The sequence below is a fragment of the Grammomys surdaster genome, unplaced genomic scaffold (genome assembly GCF_004785775.1).
Source record: "Grammomys surdaster isolate TR1022 unplaced genomic scaffold, NIH_TR_1.0 99, whole genome shotgun sequence".
Lineage (NCBI taxonomy): Eukaryota > Metazoa > Chordata > Mammalia > Rodentia > Muridae > Grammomys > Grammomys surdaster.
In genome coordinates, this window is record NW_021604578.1 from 2,280,321 (window position 1) to 2,297,152 (window position 16,832).

Sequence of the window (16,832 nt, forward strand, 5' to 3'; positions counted from 1 at the left end):
AAAATATTAAGCATGTTTCTCTCAGTTCCTCTCTAATGCGTGTTTCTGTAGCGTGCGTTCACGATGGCTCAGCCTACTGCTCCTTGGTGGAGTGTATCAGAGGTGCTCTGAAGCTCACTGATAGCTTATGTTCACATCCTCATGTTCAGCATGAGGGGATGCTTATGTTCAGCAGTCACTGCACAGCCAGGAAACGGGGTGCAGCCTTCCCGCTGGGTTCTTCATTGCTTTCTTGCAGGAGAGGCACCCACAAGGGTTCCTTTCTGTGTTATTTCACAGCTTAGTGGAACCTCAATAGTGCCAACTATTATAAATTTGTACCCCAAGCCTCTCCCAGGTCTATAAATAATCTGGGGACTTTCGGGGAGGGCTTTCGAGGACTTGTTTGTATTTTATTCTTTGTAATTGACAGAGACAGGAGGTCTGAGCTTTTAATACTGTACGGAGCTAAAGTGAAGAAGCCAATTTGTCTTCCCTTTGGGCTGTCAGCTAATGTTCTACCCCTTAGGTCAAACCTTCCACTGTGTGTCCACCCACGAAGGATCAGCTTTCTGGGGCTTCTCGTTACTACCCCTGCCTTGCGTGTGGTCACAGCTGTGTACCTGTATGACTCTAAAAACTGAAACATTATGGCCTGAACACAAGGACACATCCCCCACTCGGAAGGCAGAGGCAGGCAGATCTGAGTTCAAGGCCAGCCTGGTCCACAGAGCAAGCTCCAGGGCAGCCAGGGCTACAAAGAGAAACCGTGTCTCAAAAAACGATAACAAACACCAAAAAAAAGGAGGGACTTAACCCATTGTCCTTGGATCACTAGAAGCTCTACAATGAGATTAAGTAGCTCTTGACAAAACAAAACAAAACAAAACAAAAAACAAACAAAAACAAACTTCTTATGAGAAGTCAAGCAGCCAGCCTGTTAGAACACAGCTCTCCCTATCTCCAGATTCAAGACACAGAGATGCTTTCTCCCACACGGCTTCACCATCTCCCATGGGCATTATACTGGAAGCTATCTGGGTTTCCAAACTCCCCTGCAGGAGGAGGCTGCTTCAGGTACTTCACTGTAGTGATGAGAAACTAAGACACACAGCTCCTTCTGTTACTTACACCAGAATGAAGACAAATGTATCCCCCATGAACATATGGCCTCACATCTTCAACATAAAGGTCTAAGATGCCATTATACATCCTAGAAAGATCTAAGATGCTATTTCACATCCTACAATGCCTCAAACAGACTTCCACATGCAAGAACTCTCTAGTCAACAATGCTAATATTTCTGCTACTGAGAGAGCCCAGATGGAGGACAGGTGCCACCTTTTACTTCTGTTCTGTCTGGTTCTCAAGTGGACTGTGTCTTGTTTCCTCTTTTACGCCTCCTGAATGTCAATGCTCACTCACATTCACTCTTTTTCTTTGTGCATGACTGGTTTTTATGTAATACTTGACAATTAGGTCCTAAAAATATCACTAACTGCTTCAGGCCACCAAAGCATTCTAAGATGTTTCTTCCCTGTGGCAAGAGAAGCAGTCCAGGAGAACAGCTGCACAGGAACACACACACACACACACACACCAGTCCATTTGTTCAAGCTCCTGACCCTACAACCTGAGAGGTTCCGCCTGCCGCCTGCCTGTGGCTAGGCAACAAGGCTGCATTTCATCATCTCCAGTGACATTACCAAACCTTACAGCAGCCAAATTAGCATATGTGCACCTCCAACTTCTGCTTACGCTTCCTCCTTCCCTCCTGGGGACCTTGCCAGGTCAGCTGCTCACACCTCAGCTGGTAAACACAATCTGGGTTGGGTCAGCAAAGTAAAGGCTCACCTCGGCATCACCAGGCTGATCAAGAAAGTGGCCAACTGATGTTTTGATTTCCATCTCACTGTTTAAACTACAACACTGACACACTAAAAAAACCCAGGACAATTTGCAGAAGAGAAAACACTGGAAGTAACAATATAGAAACATTCTAATTACTGTAATATAAAGCAATGACTGCCAACAGTCCATTATCAAAAGATCTGTTTAAAAACCCCAGTGACAGCAGAGAGAGGGAAAGATATTTTTCCCTCTTTAGGAACATCAATTCCACTTCCACAAACTCATTATTCAGGAAATACAATCTCTAAACTTAACCTAGTTAGGGTTAAAGCATTTAATATGACCTTATTTTCATAGATTTTTGAACATATCACTTCAAAGCTACTCTATCCTTCACCTTAATAACAAGCATAGTTGTTTTAGTGATACGGCTAAAAGAAATGAATGATTTGGCCTAAGAAGTTATTTGGCCCAGCACAAACCCTGGCGCCAGACTGCCTAGGTTCAAAAGCCAGTTGCCACATAGGGTTGGTCAGTTCCCTCAATCTCTTTGTGTGTCTCTGTTTTCAACTACACACTGAAATAATAACAGTGCTCACCTCAAAGAATTGCTATGAAGGGTAAAATCCTATTAAGAGAAAAGAAAAAGGAAAGACATATGGCACACAGTCAACACCATGACTTTCTCAAGCAAATTAAAAAAGAAAAAAAAAAGACTTTATGTTTAAAAAAAGCAATCATTTTGTTGTTGTTGTTGTTCCATCTTTAAACCAAAGGCCATGTTTGTTCATTCTCTCAGGGACAGGGTCCACATTTTCCTTTCTCATTAAGTAAATTTACTGAGTGGAGCCAAAGTTGGCATTCTGACCCAGGATTTGTAACTAAGGTATTATGGTTGACTCTCCCTACAAAAAAATACATTAAGCCAACAGAAATATCAATTTCCCAAATGGCCAGGGGAAAAAAAGAAAGCAGAGAAGCAGCAAGAGGGAGATGGCATGAGTAGTATTTACAAACAAGGATAATGTTGAAATCATTATTGGCAAAATGTAGCCTTCATGGAAAACACAAACTCCAGTCATTAGGCCCAGAACCTCTAACGCCAGTGCTAACGACATGTGACAAGAGAGTTTTTAAGATCAACCGATTTTCATGAGATGGTTCTTTAAAACCTGTACTGGAAGTAAGATGATGCCTATGGTTCACATTTAAATTCCACGTACCAATAAATGTAGCTTCCAACATGAGAGAAATAAGTCAAAGTCCACATGAGATGCAACCACAGCCCAGAGACTCAACTGTGCCAAAAGTAATGTCAGATCTTTGCTTTTCTCCAGTAAACATCAATTCAGACTTTTAGAAAGGCTCTACTTCATAAGAACTGTTGAAACAGAAGAGAAGCTCCCAACTCACACTCTTCACGTGTCTCCATAACAAACAAGGCTTTCTTTCATGGGGAAGACAGGCGGGCTAGCAGGATCTTTAACAGGAAAGATGGACAAACAGCTAAGTACACAGAAGTCACAATCAGGCCTGGGCACCAGTCCTTAAGATGCTCAGACAGGAACCAAGTGAAGTGCAGGGGAAACCCAGAGTGACATGCACAAATCAAGGCAATCAATAAACAACGGGAAGCTGTGAACAACTGCTCTTTCAGTAAGAGCAGGAATCTGGTTTCAGCTGAACTACTAGAATAAAGAGTAGCCAAGAGTTAAGCCTTCTCTGTAGGTTACATAAATACCTAGCACGGTTTAAGTTAATAAGGTATTTTTTGTTGTAGCCTTGAGCATTAATCCTTGATTTCTAGGCACCAGGCTGTGCTGAGTGAGACTTGTGTCCTGAAATCCACTCTGTGAGACTGGCCAAAGAATTCTCCCCTGTATCCCTCAAATAAGTAGTACATCTCACCGAGGCAACCAACAACTAGAATATGTGCGTGCCCGTGAGCGTGTGTGCACGCGCATACACACACACACACACACACACACACACACACTGAGCAAATAACAACACAGGAATACGGATTTGACTTTTTTACAAGAATAAATCCCAAATGCTGTAATATGAACATCTGGGAATAACAAGGAAGTGCACAAAGTTTTCAACAATGTCTATACAAACAAACAAACAAACACAAAACAAAAAACTCTGACACTGGCATTGGCTTGGAAAAATCTACCCCACACACTCTTTGTCTAGTCACATGAAACAAAGACTAGAGAAACAGATCAAAAGACTGGGGAAATAGTCAAACACTGCATATGACATTTAAAAAAAAAAAAGTAAAATACTAGTTCTAATGTAATAAGCAGGTTGAAAGAGTTTAGATACTAATTTTATAATTGTAATTTTTTTTGTCTTTTTGTTTGTTTGTTTTTTACTGGAACAGACTGCTCTTACTAATTCAAAAATTCTACAACCATTTGACATCTTAAAACCTAAGATGGGCAAGACCAAAGCCATGACTTATTTTAAAGCCTTTTCAAACTTCTTTTGGCATTTTGAGACATGCCCCACTTACCTGCTGTCACTGAGATATTATAGCTCTCCGAGGAAAGGTTTGAGTACTTTGCCATCATTCCTTCTCGAACAGGTAGACTTGTAAAAGCTGGATCTGTAAAAGAAATTATGTGTGGTTACATTTTAGATATTCTTACCACAGCTAGGTGACTATTTGAAAAACAGCTCAGAGCTGGCCCAATAGCTGGCTTACTGGGTAAACGGGCTTGCTACCTAGCCTAATGACCAGAGTTTGAATGTGTGTATTTGTTTTGTATGTTATGTTAGCATGTGTATGTGTGTGTTAATCTTTTAGCATATATATATACATATATGCAATATATATACATATATATGCAATATATATTACATATATAACACACACATATGTTAAAGGGGTCTAGTCAACATTCTTTTCCTAATAAAAATTATTCATTCCCATTCTTGGGCACAGCACATATGGGGTAAGTTCAAGGCAGACTCCACTCACACTCAGTGCTCGTTAGGAAGGAAAAAATGGGTAGAAAAGCAAGTCATGTGACAGCCATCTAACCTTGAAGGTTGCCAAGGATATATCCCCTTATTTGGAAGCCCTTCTTCCCTGGCCTGGCTGACCACAGTGAGACTTTTCATTAAGTACCCTATCCCTGAAACAAGAAGGGAAAATTTTTCAGAGGGGCAAACCTCACTCACTCTGAGGATCTTTATGATGATTCACACGGCCAGTCATAGGAGAGTGACAACAACTGAAAAAGGGTGGGGGGGAGGGTGCTTAGTGACATTTTTATTCTGACCCCACTTACCCAAGTAAGGATAAAAGCACCTGGTATACAGTGTGTGCTGAAGAGGAGTGGGGGATGGGGTGGGTAAGTGGGTCCCAAAAAGCTAACAAGTGGTAAAGCAACTGTTTGGGTCACAATTGATTCAGGGTCATTAAAATTTCAGAGAGACACTTATTTCTGGTATTAACTGTCCCAAGCCTGTGTCTTCCACATGTTAGCACAGGGTTTACAGAGTGTAAATCCAACTCTAGAAAGAGAATGAGATCACAGTCAGGAGATAACAGCTGGGACGATTTTCCTTTTCATCTCTAGGGACGAACTATGAAAGAACCTATCTGGGATCTACATTAGGAAGAGGAAGATGAATAGGCTCTAAGGCTGAAGCTGGACAAAAACTTCATTTCACAGAGGCTGAAAGAATAATAAGAGAAGGAAAACCAGGCCGTGTGATGCAAGATAATCTGGAGAGTTCCAGAACATACTAGTTCTTTCAGCCATTTCTAACTACCAGTTCACATATACATACATACATACATACATACATATATATATATATTTTCAGATCTGTAACCCTGATATCACCTGTGTGCTAACGCCACATCTTCTATCAAACCATCAATCTTTTTATCTTATTTTGGTTTTTCAAGACAGGGTTTCTCTGTGTAGCCTTGGCTGTCCTGGAACTCGCTCTGTAGACCAGGCTGGCTTTGAACTCAGAGATCTGCCTGCATCTCTCTCCTGAGTGCTGGGCTTAAAAGAGTATGCCACCTTTTCCCAACGAAAGCATTAATCTTTATTAGGTTCTACTTTCCACTGAACATGCAAAAGAATTCCTTTAAGCAGCAGCTCGAACAAATGCCACCATATAAAAGCAGGGGAGGAGACACTGGAAGAGTAAAAGTGAGTTCTCTGTGTGGACATTTTCTGTAATCAACGAAGTGAGTGTGGAAACCTCTCAGCTTCTAGGACAGCTGGCAGCGAGAGGATGTTTTAGCAAGCATGTGTGTGCAGCAGAAACTGGCAGGGGAAGAGACTCAGACCGATGTGGTTTGGCTGTGTCTCTGAAAGGATCAGGCTGAGTCACAAAAAAAGAAAAACAAAATGGAGAGGTAAGAATTGCATGTCCCAAGCCAAGTTGGGCCAGCAGCTTGTGACCTGAACTATCAATATGGGGTCGACACAGTTCAACGCTTTGGTGACAATGTCTCTACAGTAAATACTAATCCTTGGGGAAAGGAGTGGGGCAGGGATGAGAAGTCACATAAATATTGGGAGATGGTGCCAAGTTTAGAACATGCATTCTTCGAGGTATTACAATCACCCTCTTCTTAATCATTTCTGGACATTTTCCACCTGGCTGTCTCTTACAGGTAGTGGCAAGACACCAACATAAAAGAATAACAACTCGTGGTTGTTCCAGAGATTAGAGGATTTTTTTTTCTTCCTCCCTCAGCAGGAGAGATGGTGCATGAAGATATGGCCTCAAAGAAACTGAGTGGTGACCTAATTTTTACCTATTGTTATGCTATGTGAAAAATGTTTTCCATATAGGTGGTTTTCATGTGTTACATATTACAATAGATCTTTCTAGAACAGAAGGGCTTATAACTGATGGCAGCAGCACTATCAGATGAACTAAATGTTCTAGATCTAAAACTATCCAGTTTTCACACACTGAACTTGGTGCTTTGTTTAAAGGAAGCAAACTGGGAAGGGTGTAAGACAGAAGAAATGCAAGCCAATGATTCGGAGTCTTAAGATTTGTTTTTACTTAAGCAAACAAATTCATTCAAGTGCATCTCCTACAAAAATAACGATTTCCTCTAAATATGATGATTACAGGCCAAATGATTCAGGCCTGTGATCGGTGCTGTTATTCATGAGGCTGAGGCAGAAGAATTGCAAATTCAAGGCCTGCCTGGGCAAATCCTTGGAGCCAGTGAAATACTGCCTCAAAAATCACAGAAGACTAGGATATACATCAGTGGTAGGACATTTCTGAGCATATGCAAAATACTCTGCTTAGCCCCTAATACTTAGAAAAAAATTTTAAAAGAGACTATTTTTCCCAATTCCCAACTTCATTGCATCTTCTCTAGATTTTTTTTTTAAAGAGTGTACTTGTATGTATGTGTGTGCCTTTGTGAGTTTGTGTGTATCACATGAACGCAGGAGTCTGTGGAGGTGGCCATGAGCTGCCAGGAGGATTCTGGGAACAAAGCTGGCTCTGCAAAAGCAGTCCATTTCCCTTAACTGCAGAGCTATCTCTCTTCATTACGTTTCCATGTTTTGGATTTAATCATTTTTGTATAAAATGGCATAACTCAGCAGTAGAGCATCTGTCTAGCAGGTACAAGACTGTATTCAAGCCACAGTACTAAAAAAGGAAGTGGTCATTTGTTATTATGCCTCACCTCTATGCTTTATTGCTACTATCAATATATACTCTTTACATTATTCATAATAAATCCCCATTTTAACGTTCTAACATACAGTACTATAAATGCACAATTTTTAAAAAAAAAAAAAAAACTACACCAGATTATTAACAGTTAAAATCCTGCTCATGAACAATGCATTTGGAATTATATTTCCAGGTTCTAGGTATCTAGTATTCCTATTCCCTGTTATAACAGCAGCAGAAGTGTGTGTGTGCGCACACACGCATATGAGCATGCATGTGTGCGTTCCTGTGCGTGATCGCTCGTGTGAAGGGCACTACTTTGCATTGTGGACATTACATTCCAGAGTTTATTAAGAAAACAAAAACAAAGAAGAGCTGCCAACACAATGTAATGAACTGTCCTGATGGTATCATTTAAAAGTCAACCTTTAAGACTCATAGATGAATAATCTTCCAGACAGGTAACTAGCGTATTTCAGATAATATGAGAATTACCAGACAAGAAGGCCATTTATACTTGAGTTTTAAAAAATGAAAGTTTAATGACAAGCACAATGTCATTTTTATATTATCTCCTAACACATTCCACAATAACAGCCCTGCAAGCAAGCATTATCCAGACCACAAACATAAATGACATGAGGACTGAGAAATCTTGGCTTTGAGGAGACAGATCCTCTACCCCTGTTCTTAATTCAGTAGGCTGCTTTTCATAACCTGCAAACCATCCTGTAACCCCCTGGTCTGTTCAACACAGTTTACACACAAATAACTTAAAGCACAAATATTAAGTCAGTCTTCACGGGTGACTAACAGCCTCCTTGCCTGGGTCTACTTTAAGGATCTTTTTAAGAAGAAACCCATTGCTGGGTGGATCACTGAAGCATAAAACAGAAAAAAAAAACCAGCTTTGGCTTGCTCTTTGCCCCTAGATATATGGCAAAGGCACTCTGAGCATTCAGATCAATCAGAATTCCATTTCAGGTTCTCGACTTGTGTAACCGAAAGACCAAAGAGGTTTTGTGCCTGAACGTGATGGCACACGCCTGTAATCTCGGCACTTGTGAGGTGGTGGCAGGGTTATCAGGAATTCAATTTCATCCTTGTCTATCAGTGAGTCTGAGGCCAGCCACAGATACATAACCCTTCCCCCCCACTCCCATCCCCACCCCCCAAAAAAAGCAGAGGAGACTCTGTCTTGGATTAAGATAGATACAGTTATGCTAACGTAACTCAGTAACTTAACAAGGGGGAAAAAGTATTCATTAAAATGAAGAGCACCAGCTTTAAAGAAGTCTCTCCTTCCTATAACATCACAGAAATATTATGATATGCCTGAATGATGATAGTACCTTCAGAAGTTTATTTTTAATAAACCATTGAAAAGGACTTTTTTTCTTTTCCTTCTATGTTAGTGCATGTGTGCTGAGTTGTTGAATGGCAAGGTTGTCCTTGTTATTGTGAAATATGAGAAGCCAGAAAGAATTAGGAGAGATGGGGGGAGGGAGGGAGGAAGAGAGGAGAGGACAGGACAGGACAGGACAGGACAAGAGAGGACAGGAGAGGACAGGAGAGGACAGGAGAGTCAGTCAGCCTCAATACACATCTATTTCTGTTTAAGGACATGTTCTTTACAAAATAGTACCAGAAGTTGAAGGGACAACTCAACAGCTAAGATCACCTGCTGCTTCTTCAGAGGTCCTGGTCTCAGTTCCCAGTACCCAGACCAAGTAGCTTACTGCCACCTGTAAGTTGAGTTACAAGGAATACGACACACCCTTCTGTTCCGCCAGCACCTAATGGTACATATACTCACACACAATTGCATGCACATATACACATAAATGTAAAATATATATGGTACCAAGCCCACAGGTGATCAGTTCTCAAGTACTGTTTTAATGGAATCCCTATGGTAAATCAAGCTTCCTCCAAAAAAGCTGAGTTAATGTTTTTCTTCAAAGGATCATAGGAAATGTCAAGACCTGACATTTCCCCGATCTGTGTGAAAGGTACATTGCTGTCAAGACACATCAGTCCTCTCTGTGGCATTACTGAGTCTTTCCTGCAAAAGAAACATCCCACAGCATCCCAGGCTTCACTGAGCTCAGGAAGCTGGCATTTCTGCAGTGCCAGCTCATGCCACACTCCTGCTAAGTCTCTTGCCTGTGTGCACTTCTGCAGAAGGGCCAGGTCAGAAGCACATGCTTCCCATCTCTATTCTCCTTCAGCAACAGCTCTGGTCTTACCAGGCCTTGTTTCTTCAGCCTTGACCCTTAGGAGAATTCAGGCCTATTGTAGTATGATTAGATTGGGGATAGGCAGTCCTGGCAGCAATGCCACTGATGCTGTGTACTTCTTACCATATCATCTCAGACCAGATGGCACAAGGGAACCAAAAAGAAGGAGGAAAAGGAGGAAGAGGAGAAAGAGGAGGAAGAGGAGGAAGAGGAGGAGAAAGTAGAGGAGGAAAAGGAGAATGAAATGAAGGAAGAAAGGAAAGAAAAGAAGAAAACTTTTTTTTAAAAGAAAACCAACATTGCTAGTGATGACTTTTACTTTGATTATAGTATTAGCACAGTTCCCCAATGTAAGGTTACTCTTCTCCTTTGGAATTTGTACGATTTTTCGTACGATTTTTCTAGGAAATTCCTTTAAAACTATCAAGTATTTTTTTGCTTCAGCAAACAGCCCCCTAGTTTAATTCATATTTATCAGTCTGGACTCATGAATTCCGATATTGTTTAGCAATGTCACCATTAATGTAGTACTCAGATTAATAGGAAAGGATCCTAAGGGCGAGGCCAGCCCCAGCTACACAGCAAGACCTCTCGGCTCATCCCCGCCCGCCATCCCGTTACTAGGATTTATTTGGGTGCTGTTTGCCCAGATCTGTCCTGTGGGGATCCCTTAAATTGGTTCCTGAATCTTTCAGACATGACTCATCATCCTTCAAGTACTTCATGGTTTTCTGGCACAGGATGTCCCAGGTCTACACAGTTCTCCTCCCCAGCTCTGAGGAAAGCAGCGATTTCTCCAACATTATTAAAAATAGTGCCCGGAGGCCAACATCTAGGTTATTAAGTATATTTACTGTTTAGAAACCAATAGACAGAGCCACCAATGTGTCCATGCACATGCAAACACACATGGCATACTGATCACATGAAACACATATGCATAAGATGCCATATCACATATATTATGTATTATACACATATCTGTACTTATGTGGCATGGATACATTGATAGAGATTTATAGTCATGAATTCACACTGATAATATCAAAGTTTTTCCTTCCCTGCACATCCTCTTATCCTTATTTTTCTCTTCCTGGAAGCCCTGCATCTTGCTTTCCTTGATGGATTTCCTTACTGCTTAACTGAGCATCAGCTTCCTCTTCTAAAGTCAGAGAAAATGAATCTAAGACATCAGGCAACGCCCACTACATAGCACAGTGGCTGTGCTATGATCAATTCCTGTGTATATGTATGTCATCCCACTGAATCTGCCACATCTGTCCGCACATCTGTCCCCACACAGCTGCACTCCTCACCCACTCAGGCTTGATCTTCTGTACTGGTCTGCTCTGGAGCCAAGTATTACCTGTCTACATGCCCCTGTGTAGAAGTCCTGGTCACCTTGCTCAGCTCTGAGACCAGGGTGAGCTAATCTTCAGAGGAGCCCTCACACCTCGATGTGTCCTTTTTGGGGGAAGACATCCATCCTCACTAAGATGTGTGCCTCTAGCTCCACCTACCAGGTAATGGTCCCTCCTGCTTCCGTTCTTTCAATTACTATAGGACCACTCAGGAAAATATGACAAGAAGGAGCTAGTGTTGGGTGATGGAGTACCAGGAAGTTGGATATATTCTTAACAAAAGTTTACATAATTTTAATTATGACCAAATTTTTAGACATCAGAAATATCCCAATTAAAGATGGGCTTGTAATAAATCTCTTCATTTAACCAGCTTAAATGCTTATAGAGACAAAAACTGCTAGTCTTTTCTACCAACAGAACGCCAGGCAGATGTACGTAAGACTCATTCCAAAAAGTATTTACTACTTACTAGGCAATATAGGGTCTAGTAGGGAAGAGAATTAATCAACACAGCATACAAGCTATGTCTCTGGAAGTTAAAATGCCTGTTCCAAATTACTCCATTGAAAGGGTTTCAAAAAAAATCACCTCAGTTTGTTCCACTTGACAATACTAATAATAATGTCAAAACATTCCTGCTTACCTACTCCTTAATTGAAAAAACCAGGGCTGCTGAGATGACTCAGCGGGTTAAGGCACCCGAAGGCAAGCCTCATGACCTGAGTTCGATTCCCAGAACCCACAAAGGAGAAACAACTAATCTCAAGTTGTCTTCTGATGATCACATGTGCATTGCCAGACCCACGCATGAGCACACGTGTATGGACATATACAAAATAAAGAAAGCAGCAAAAAATATTAAGAAAGAACCTTGAAGAAGCTAGTGACTCACGCCCCTAGGCCTTACCCTTGACCTCATTCCAAGACTCAAAAAAAAATGCATGTGTCCTTCACACATACAGACTCACACGGGTAGTTGTCCTTGGTCAGTGGTTCCAAATTCTGGAGGGCACAACCAGTGATCTCAGAGAGAACTGTGTTTAAGAAAATGGGCCGTAGAGGGAGACTGACTAACTTTAAACTTTCTGCTCTCTACTAAATTAACTCCACGTACTGGGGCAATTGCTTAACTGATGGCCCAACTTCCTCTTTTGAAAGTCAGAGGAAATAAAATCTAATTCATTGGGCTACACACTGCACAGTACAGTGCCTGGTACACACCTCTTACAGGATATTAGTACAGTAACTCATATTATTGCTATTGGCCCCCAAAAGTCTTCTTTTAGCAGAATACCTATTTCTATGTAGTTCAAAGTATAAAGACAAAAACATCCAATAAACCTTGCTGTATTTCTTTAGTGAAGACTATGATGAATCTCATTCAAATTAATACTGAATCTAGAAAGAGTTGTAGTGGCCTCACCACTTTATTTATTGATCCATTTATTTATTTATTATTTATTTATTTATATGAGTGCTTTGCCTACATTTATTCCCATTTCCCAAAGAGGCCAGAAGAGGGCGTCAAATAGGATCCCCTGGGACTGAAGTTAGGGGTTTGTGAGCTAGCGGTCAAATGGGTACTGGGAATTCAGACGCCATGCCTTGCAAATTTTGTACCTTTCACTTGAGCTGAGTCTTCACATTTCTTTACAGCTTCATCTGCTTCCTAGTTTCTTCCCTTTAGAAGGCAGAGGTGTACATTAACTTCAACCTGATGTCAGCAGAGCATCTAACAACACACACCCTCTCTGGGTCCTCCTGTGATTTTAGCCTGCTTTGACTCACACTGAAAATTTTCAAAACTACTAAAGCCCAGGCTGACTTCTTCTATGCTAAATAAATCAGTTGTTTCTAGGGCAAGACCTGGTCTTTTTAAAGCCCTCTGAAAAGTTCCCACCACCACCAAGTGGAGAAGCAAAACTTCTAGGACTAACTCAGAACACACTGAATCTCAAAACAACAGTGTAGGCTGGATTTTGTAGCTCCAGGGTGGAGTTGCTTCTGTCCGTGCAGGCCCACACTCACAGAAAGGAGGAAGACAACAGGGAAGGGAAGTGCAGAGGGAAGAAAGGAGGAAGAAAGGAAGAGAGGGGGAGGGGAGGAACAAGGAGAGGAAAAGGGAAGGGGGGAGGTAAAAGAAGTTAGAAAAAGAGGCTATACTTTTCAGAAACATGTATCATGAATGGTGAGTGGAAGAGGACTGAAGAACTAACCAGGTACGCCTAAATTCTTATGATGGAAAACATATGTGGAACAAGAAAATCCAAAGACTAGAAGAATCCAAGTTAACAGTGTGTGTATGTGTGTGTGTGTGCCCCTTCGACCATTTTCCTTTATACTATGTTCAACCAATCTACATGCTATAAACTCATGGAAATAATGTATAACAGCTCGAAACCTCGTGTTGAATAATGTCTGGACTTAGTTCCCAGTGGGCCAGTCTTTCAAGTGCTCGAGAAGTTAGAGTGGTGACTTGGATGGGAACTAAGCCTCCAGACACAGGAACTTCCACTGAAAAGCACTGGATCGCTTGCAACACAGAAAATATAAACAAGTGAGCTATCATAGCAAAATAGATCTTGACCCGGTAATGTTTTTCACGGAAATCCTTCGGTCCGCATGCCTTAAACACGCAATCCAACACCCTAGGAAAATGTTTTGTTTGTATAAAGATTGTGGTGTAAAGACAACACACACGTATAATTTTCTTATCTTAGCTTACTTGAGTTGGCTGGCAGTCGCGATTTTTACCCTCTGCTCTAAAAAACAACCTCAAAATCAACACCTGCCAGGAGGAAAGGTGATACGATAGCCTCGCTGTGGACTCTAGTGAAAGAAGCTGGCCGTAGGGACCGTGGACTCATAATCATGCCACACTAGCAGAAGTCCCCAGTATCTCCCCACCCCCCCCCCGCAAGAACCCACGCACTCTATTAGCCCATTTAGTAGGAAAAATCCGACCTTCTCCCAGTACCAGCTCCCGGGATCAAACTGAGCTTTACTGGGACGGAATCACCCCTAGACCCGGCGGATGCGGAGCCACCCGGGCTCCCACGTTTGCTCCTTGGGTAACACGCGCCCAGCCAATGAAAGGCCACCCCCGCTCCGCTCCGTAGCCGCCTGCGCCTGCATCCCCGCAGCCCCTGCGCGAGCGGCAAGGGATGTCGTCGGGCTGGAGGGTAGCCGCCACTGAGCCTCTTCCGGTGTACCCAGAGCCCTCCCTGCGTCAGCCCCGGTACCCCAGGCACCTGTGGGATCGCCCTCAGCCCGGTCCGGGCGCATCGCTGCCAGAAGACATAGAAGGAGGAGCGAGCAACCAGGCGCCACGAGCGCCCTCAGGCCAGTGTTCGAGCGCATGGCGCGGGCGGGTCGGTCCAGGAGGTCGCTACTGCACTCTTAGCTTGCTGAGATCGGTCTCCGTTTGTCCCTGTGTATACACTTGCTGGTTACTGGGCGCCCACTGCCAGTCCCGGGGACAGGACACGCGAGAAAAAGCGGAGTGGGAGGGGCCCGGCCGCCCTGGCCTCCACCCCCGAGACGCTCCCAGTACACCCGACGCCGGCCCAGCGTTGCGCCGGCCCTCCATCAATTATGCAGCCCGCAGCCCGCTGCCGGCGCGCCCGGATGTGCTGTGCAACCCTGGCGCCGAATCCTCTCCCTCCCCCACCCTCTCGACTTGCCCAGGTTGAGGAGGAAGCTAGCTCCTCAAGCCAGCCAGGTGTGTCTAGCCCATCACCTCCGGGAGGGATTGCTACTCTCTACAGAGTGTTCTCTCCGTCCTTTGGGTGGGTTCACATATTTACTTTGATGTGACAGGTGAAAAGGACAGGATCGTTATGCTCCTGAACATCTTTGGATGTACAAAGGTTCCTTATTGGCAGACGGAAAGGCGCTACCCAGTGTCCCTGAGCCCAGTACTTGATGTTTCTTGGAGCTTTCTTGGAGTCATGCATACCCTCCCCCAATCTCCGAAGGTTTGACCAGTTCCCTCCGGATTAAGGTTTCAGAGTCCCAAGGCCCCACCGTGGGTCACCCTTTGTTTGCTTGCCGCAACAGTTTTCCTGGCGCCAAAGAGCTCAAGAAGCAAAAACTAAGTTAAGGAGATACTGTGTAAACTGGAGAAGGCCATTCATCTTTGTCAAACATTGTGGAATACAATGTTATCTCTTTTCCACGAGGGCCCGGAGGTTGGAATTTCTTACTCGCCTATCAAATAAATTGAGATAGTTAAAAACAATTGTTTTCCTATTCAGCTGGAAAGGATTCTAAGTTAAAACTAGTGAGCCTCAAATCCGGGACAGTCAGCAAGCCTTACTTAGCAGCTTTTTGTCCTTTACGGACCTCCACTCACTGTAAAACTGCAGGAAGGAATTAAAGAATGATGCTGTGTGAAGCACAGCTGGAGTTAATTTAAAAGGAAGTTTTCTCAGAGTAGATTTAAACGTGAGGGCTAATACAAAGATTAAGACACACCCAAGACCAGGTTGGTAGGTTTCACGGCTGTTTTAACAGTAACCTTATAGCCCATTTTGGTGGCTCTCAAGTTACAACTCAAAAGGTCTGCTAAGAAGCTCCCCCCCAAAAAAAAAATCCCTCTTTTTTTTTGATAAGTGAAATTATAGGGTGGCTCCAGTGGCGCCTTGCGTGGAATCACAATCTGAAAAGATCAAGACATGGGCTGCAAGCGTCCTACTAGATAAAACATTCCTTCTGTTGTAAATGGGGATTCAGGTGAGATTCCTAGAAAACTGCTTCGGGGCTCACACATGGCAAAGAAGAAAGGGCATTTCATTTACTCTGAGGCGTTAAAAGCGACACATTGCTATTTTTACATTTTTGATTGAGGTCTATATGAAGATAATATTGTCTCTGTGTGACACAGCAAACATTAGTTGTGATGGAATGCTTGTTTCCTATGGAAAAGGCTTCATCAAACTCCAGATAAATGGCTTATTTTCCTTCCACGTGTCTCCCTAATGTTCTGCCATCCTACTTTGTGGGATATTATCACATAATAAAGATTACAGTGGGGGGGGAGTCTTTATTTTGGAGATTTTTGTTTGTGTTTTACATATAACCTAGCTCTGTTGCTGAGGCTACCCCCCAGTCCCTGGAGTCATGCAATTCCTCTGTCAACCCCCTCCATGCCATATCACAGCATATACATTGTATGGGGAGGGAGTTGCCTGCATGTATGTCTATCACATGTGTTCCTGGTGCCCATGGAGGCTGGAGAAGGGCAATGGATCCCTAGATCATGAGTTACAAATAGATTCAGCCATCATGTGGATGCTGGGAATCAAACCCTAGTCCCCTGGAAGTGTAGTTCTTAACTGCTGAGCCATCACTAATGTCATGACCTCTTACTCTTTAAAAAGTAAGTTTGATCATTATAAATTCAAATAAGATTTTAAAAAAAAAGATCCCCCCAAAAGAGCAGGTACTTTTTGTTGTGTTTTATAAAAATAAAGAGGAAAGAAGGAATATGTTTGGTAGATGTATAGTCAGGTGTAGGGGAACAGGGCGCCTCTGCAGGCCCATACTGAGGCATCCCTTTCCCCTGAGGGACTAGCCACAGGAAGGTGTAGTATAGCATAGAGTTTATTCAGGGCATGGGGAGGGGAGTTGAGGGAGGAGGGAGGGAGGGAGAGAGGGAGAAAGAGAGAGAGAGAGAGAGAGAGAGAGAGAGAGAGAGAGAGAGAGAGAGAG

The 16,832-nt window shown here is 42.9% G+C and overlaps 1 protein-coding gene across 1 annotated transcript in view; it reads right to left on the reverse strand.

The window, feature by feature from the left end:
* Positions 1–14,688, reverse strand: part of Emb (embigin) — a 48,894-nt gene extending 34,206 nt beyond the window's left edge. Inside the window, exons 1-2 of the mRNA XM_028783627.1 lie at positions 14,372–14,688; positions 4,353–4,445 (exon numbers count right to left, since the gene is read on the reverse strand). Of these exons, the coding sequence (XP_028639460.1) occupies positions 4,353–4,445; positions 14,372–14,480 (202 nt within the window). The 5' untranslated portion in view covers positions 14,481–14,688. The remainder of the gene's footprint in view (positions 1–4,352; positions 4,446–14,371) is intronic.
* Positions 14,689–16,832: the final 2,144 nt, after the last annotated feature.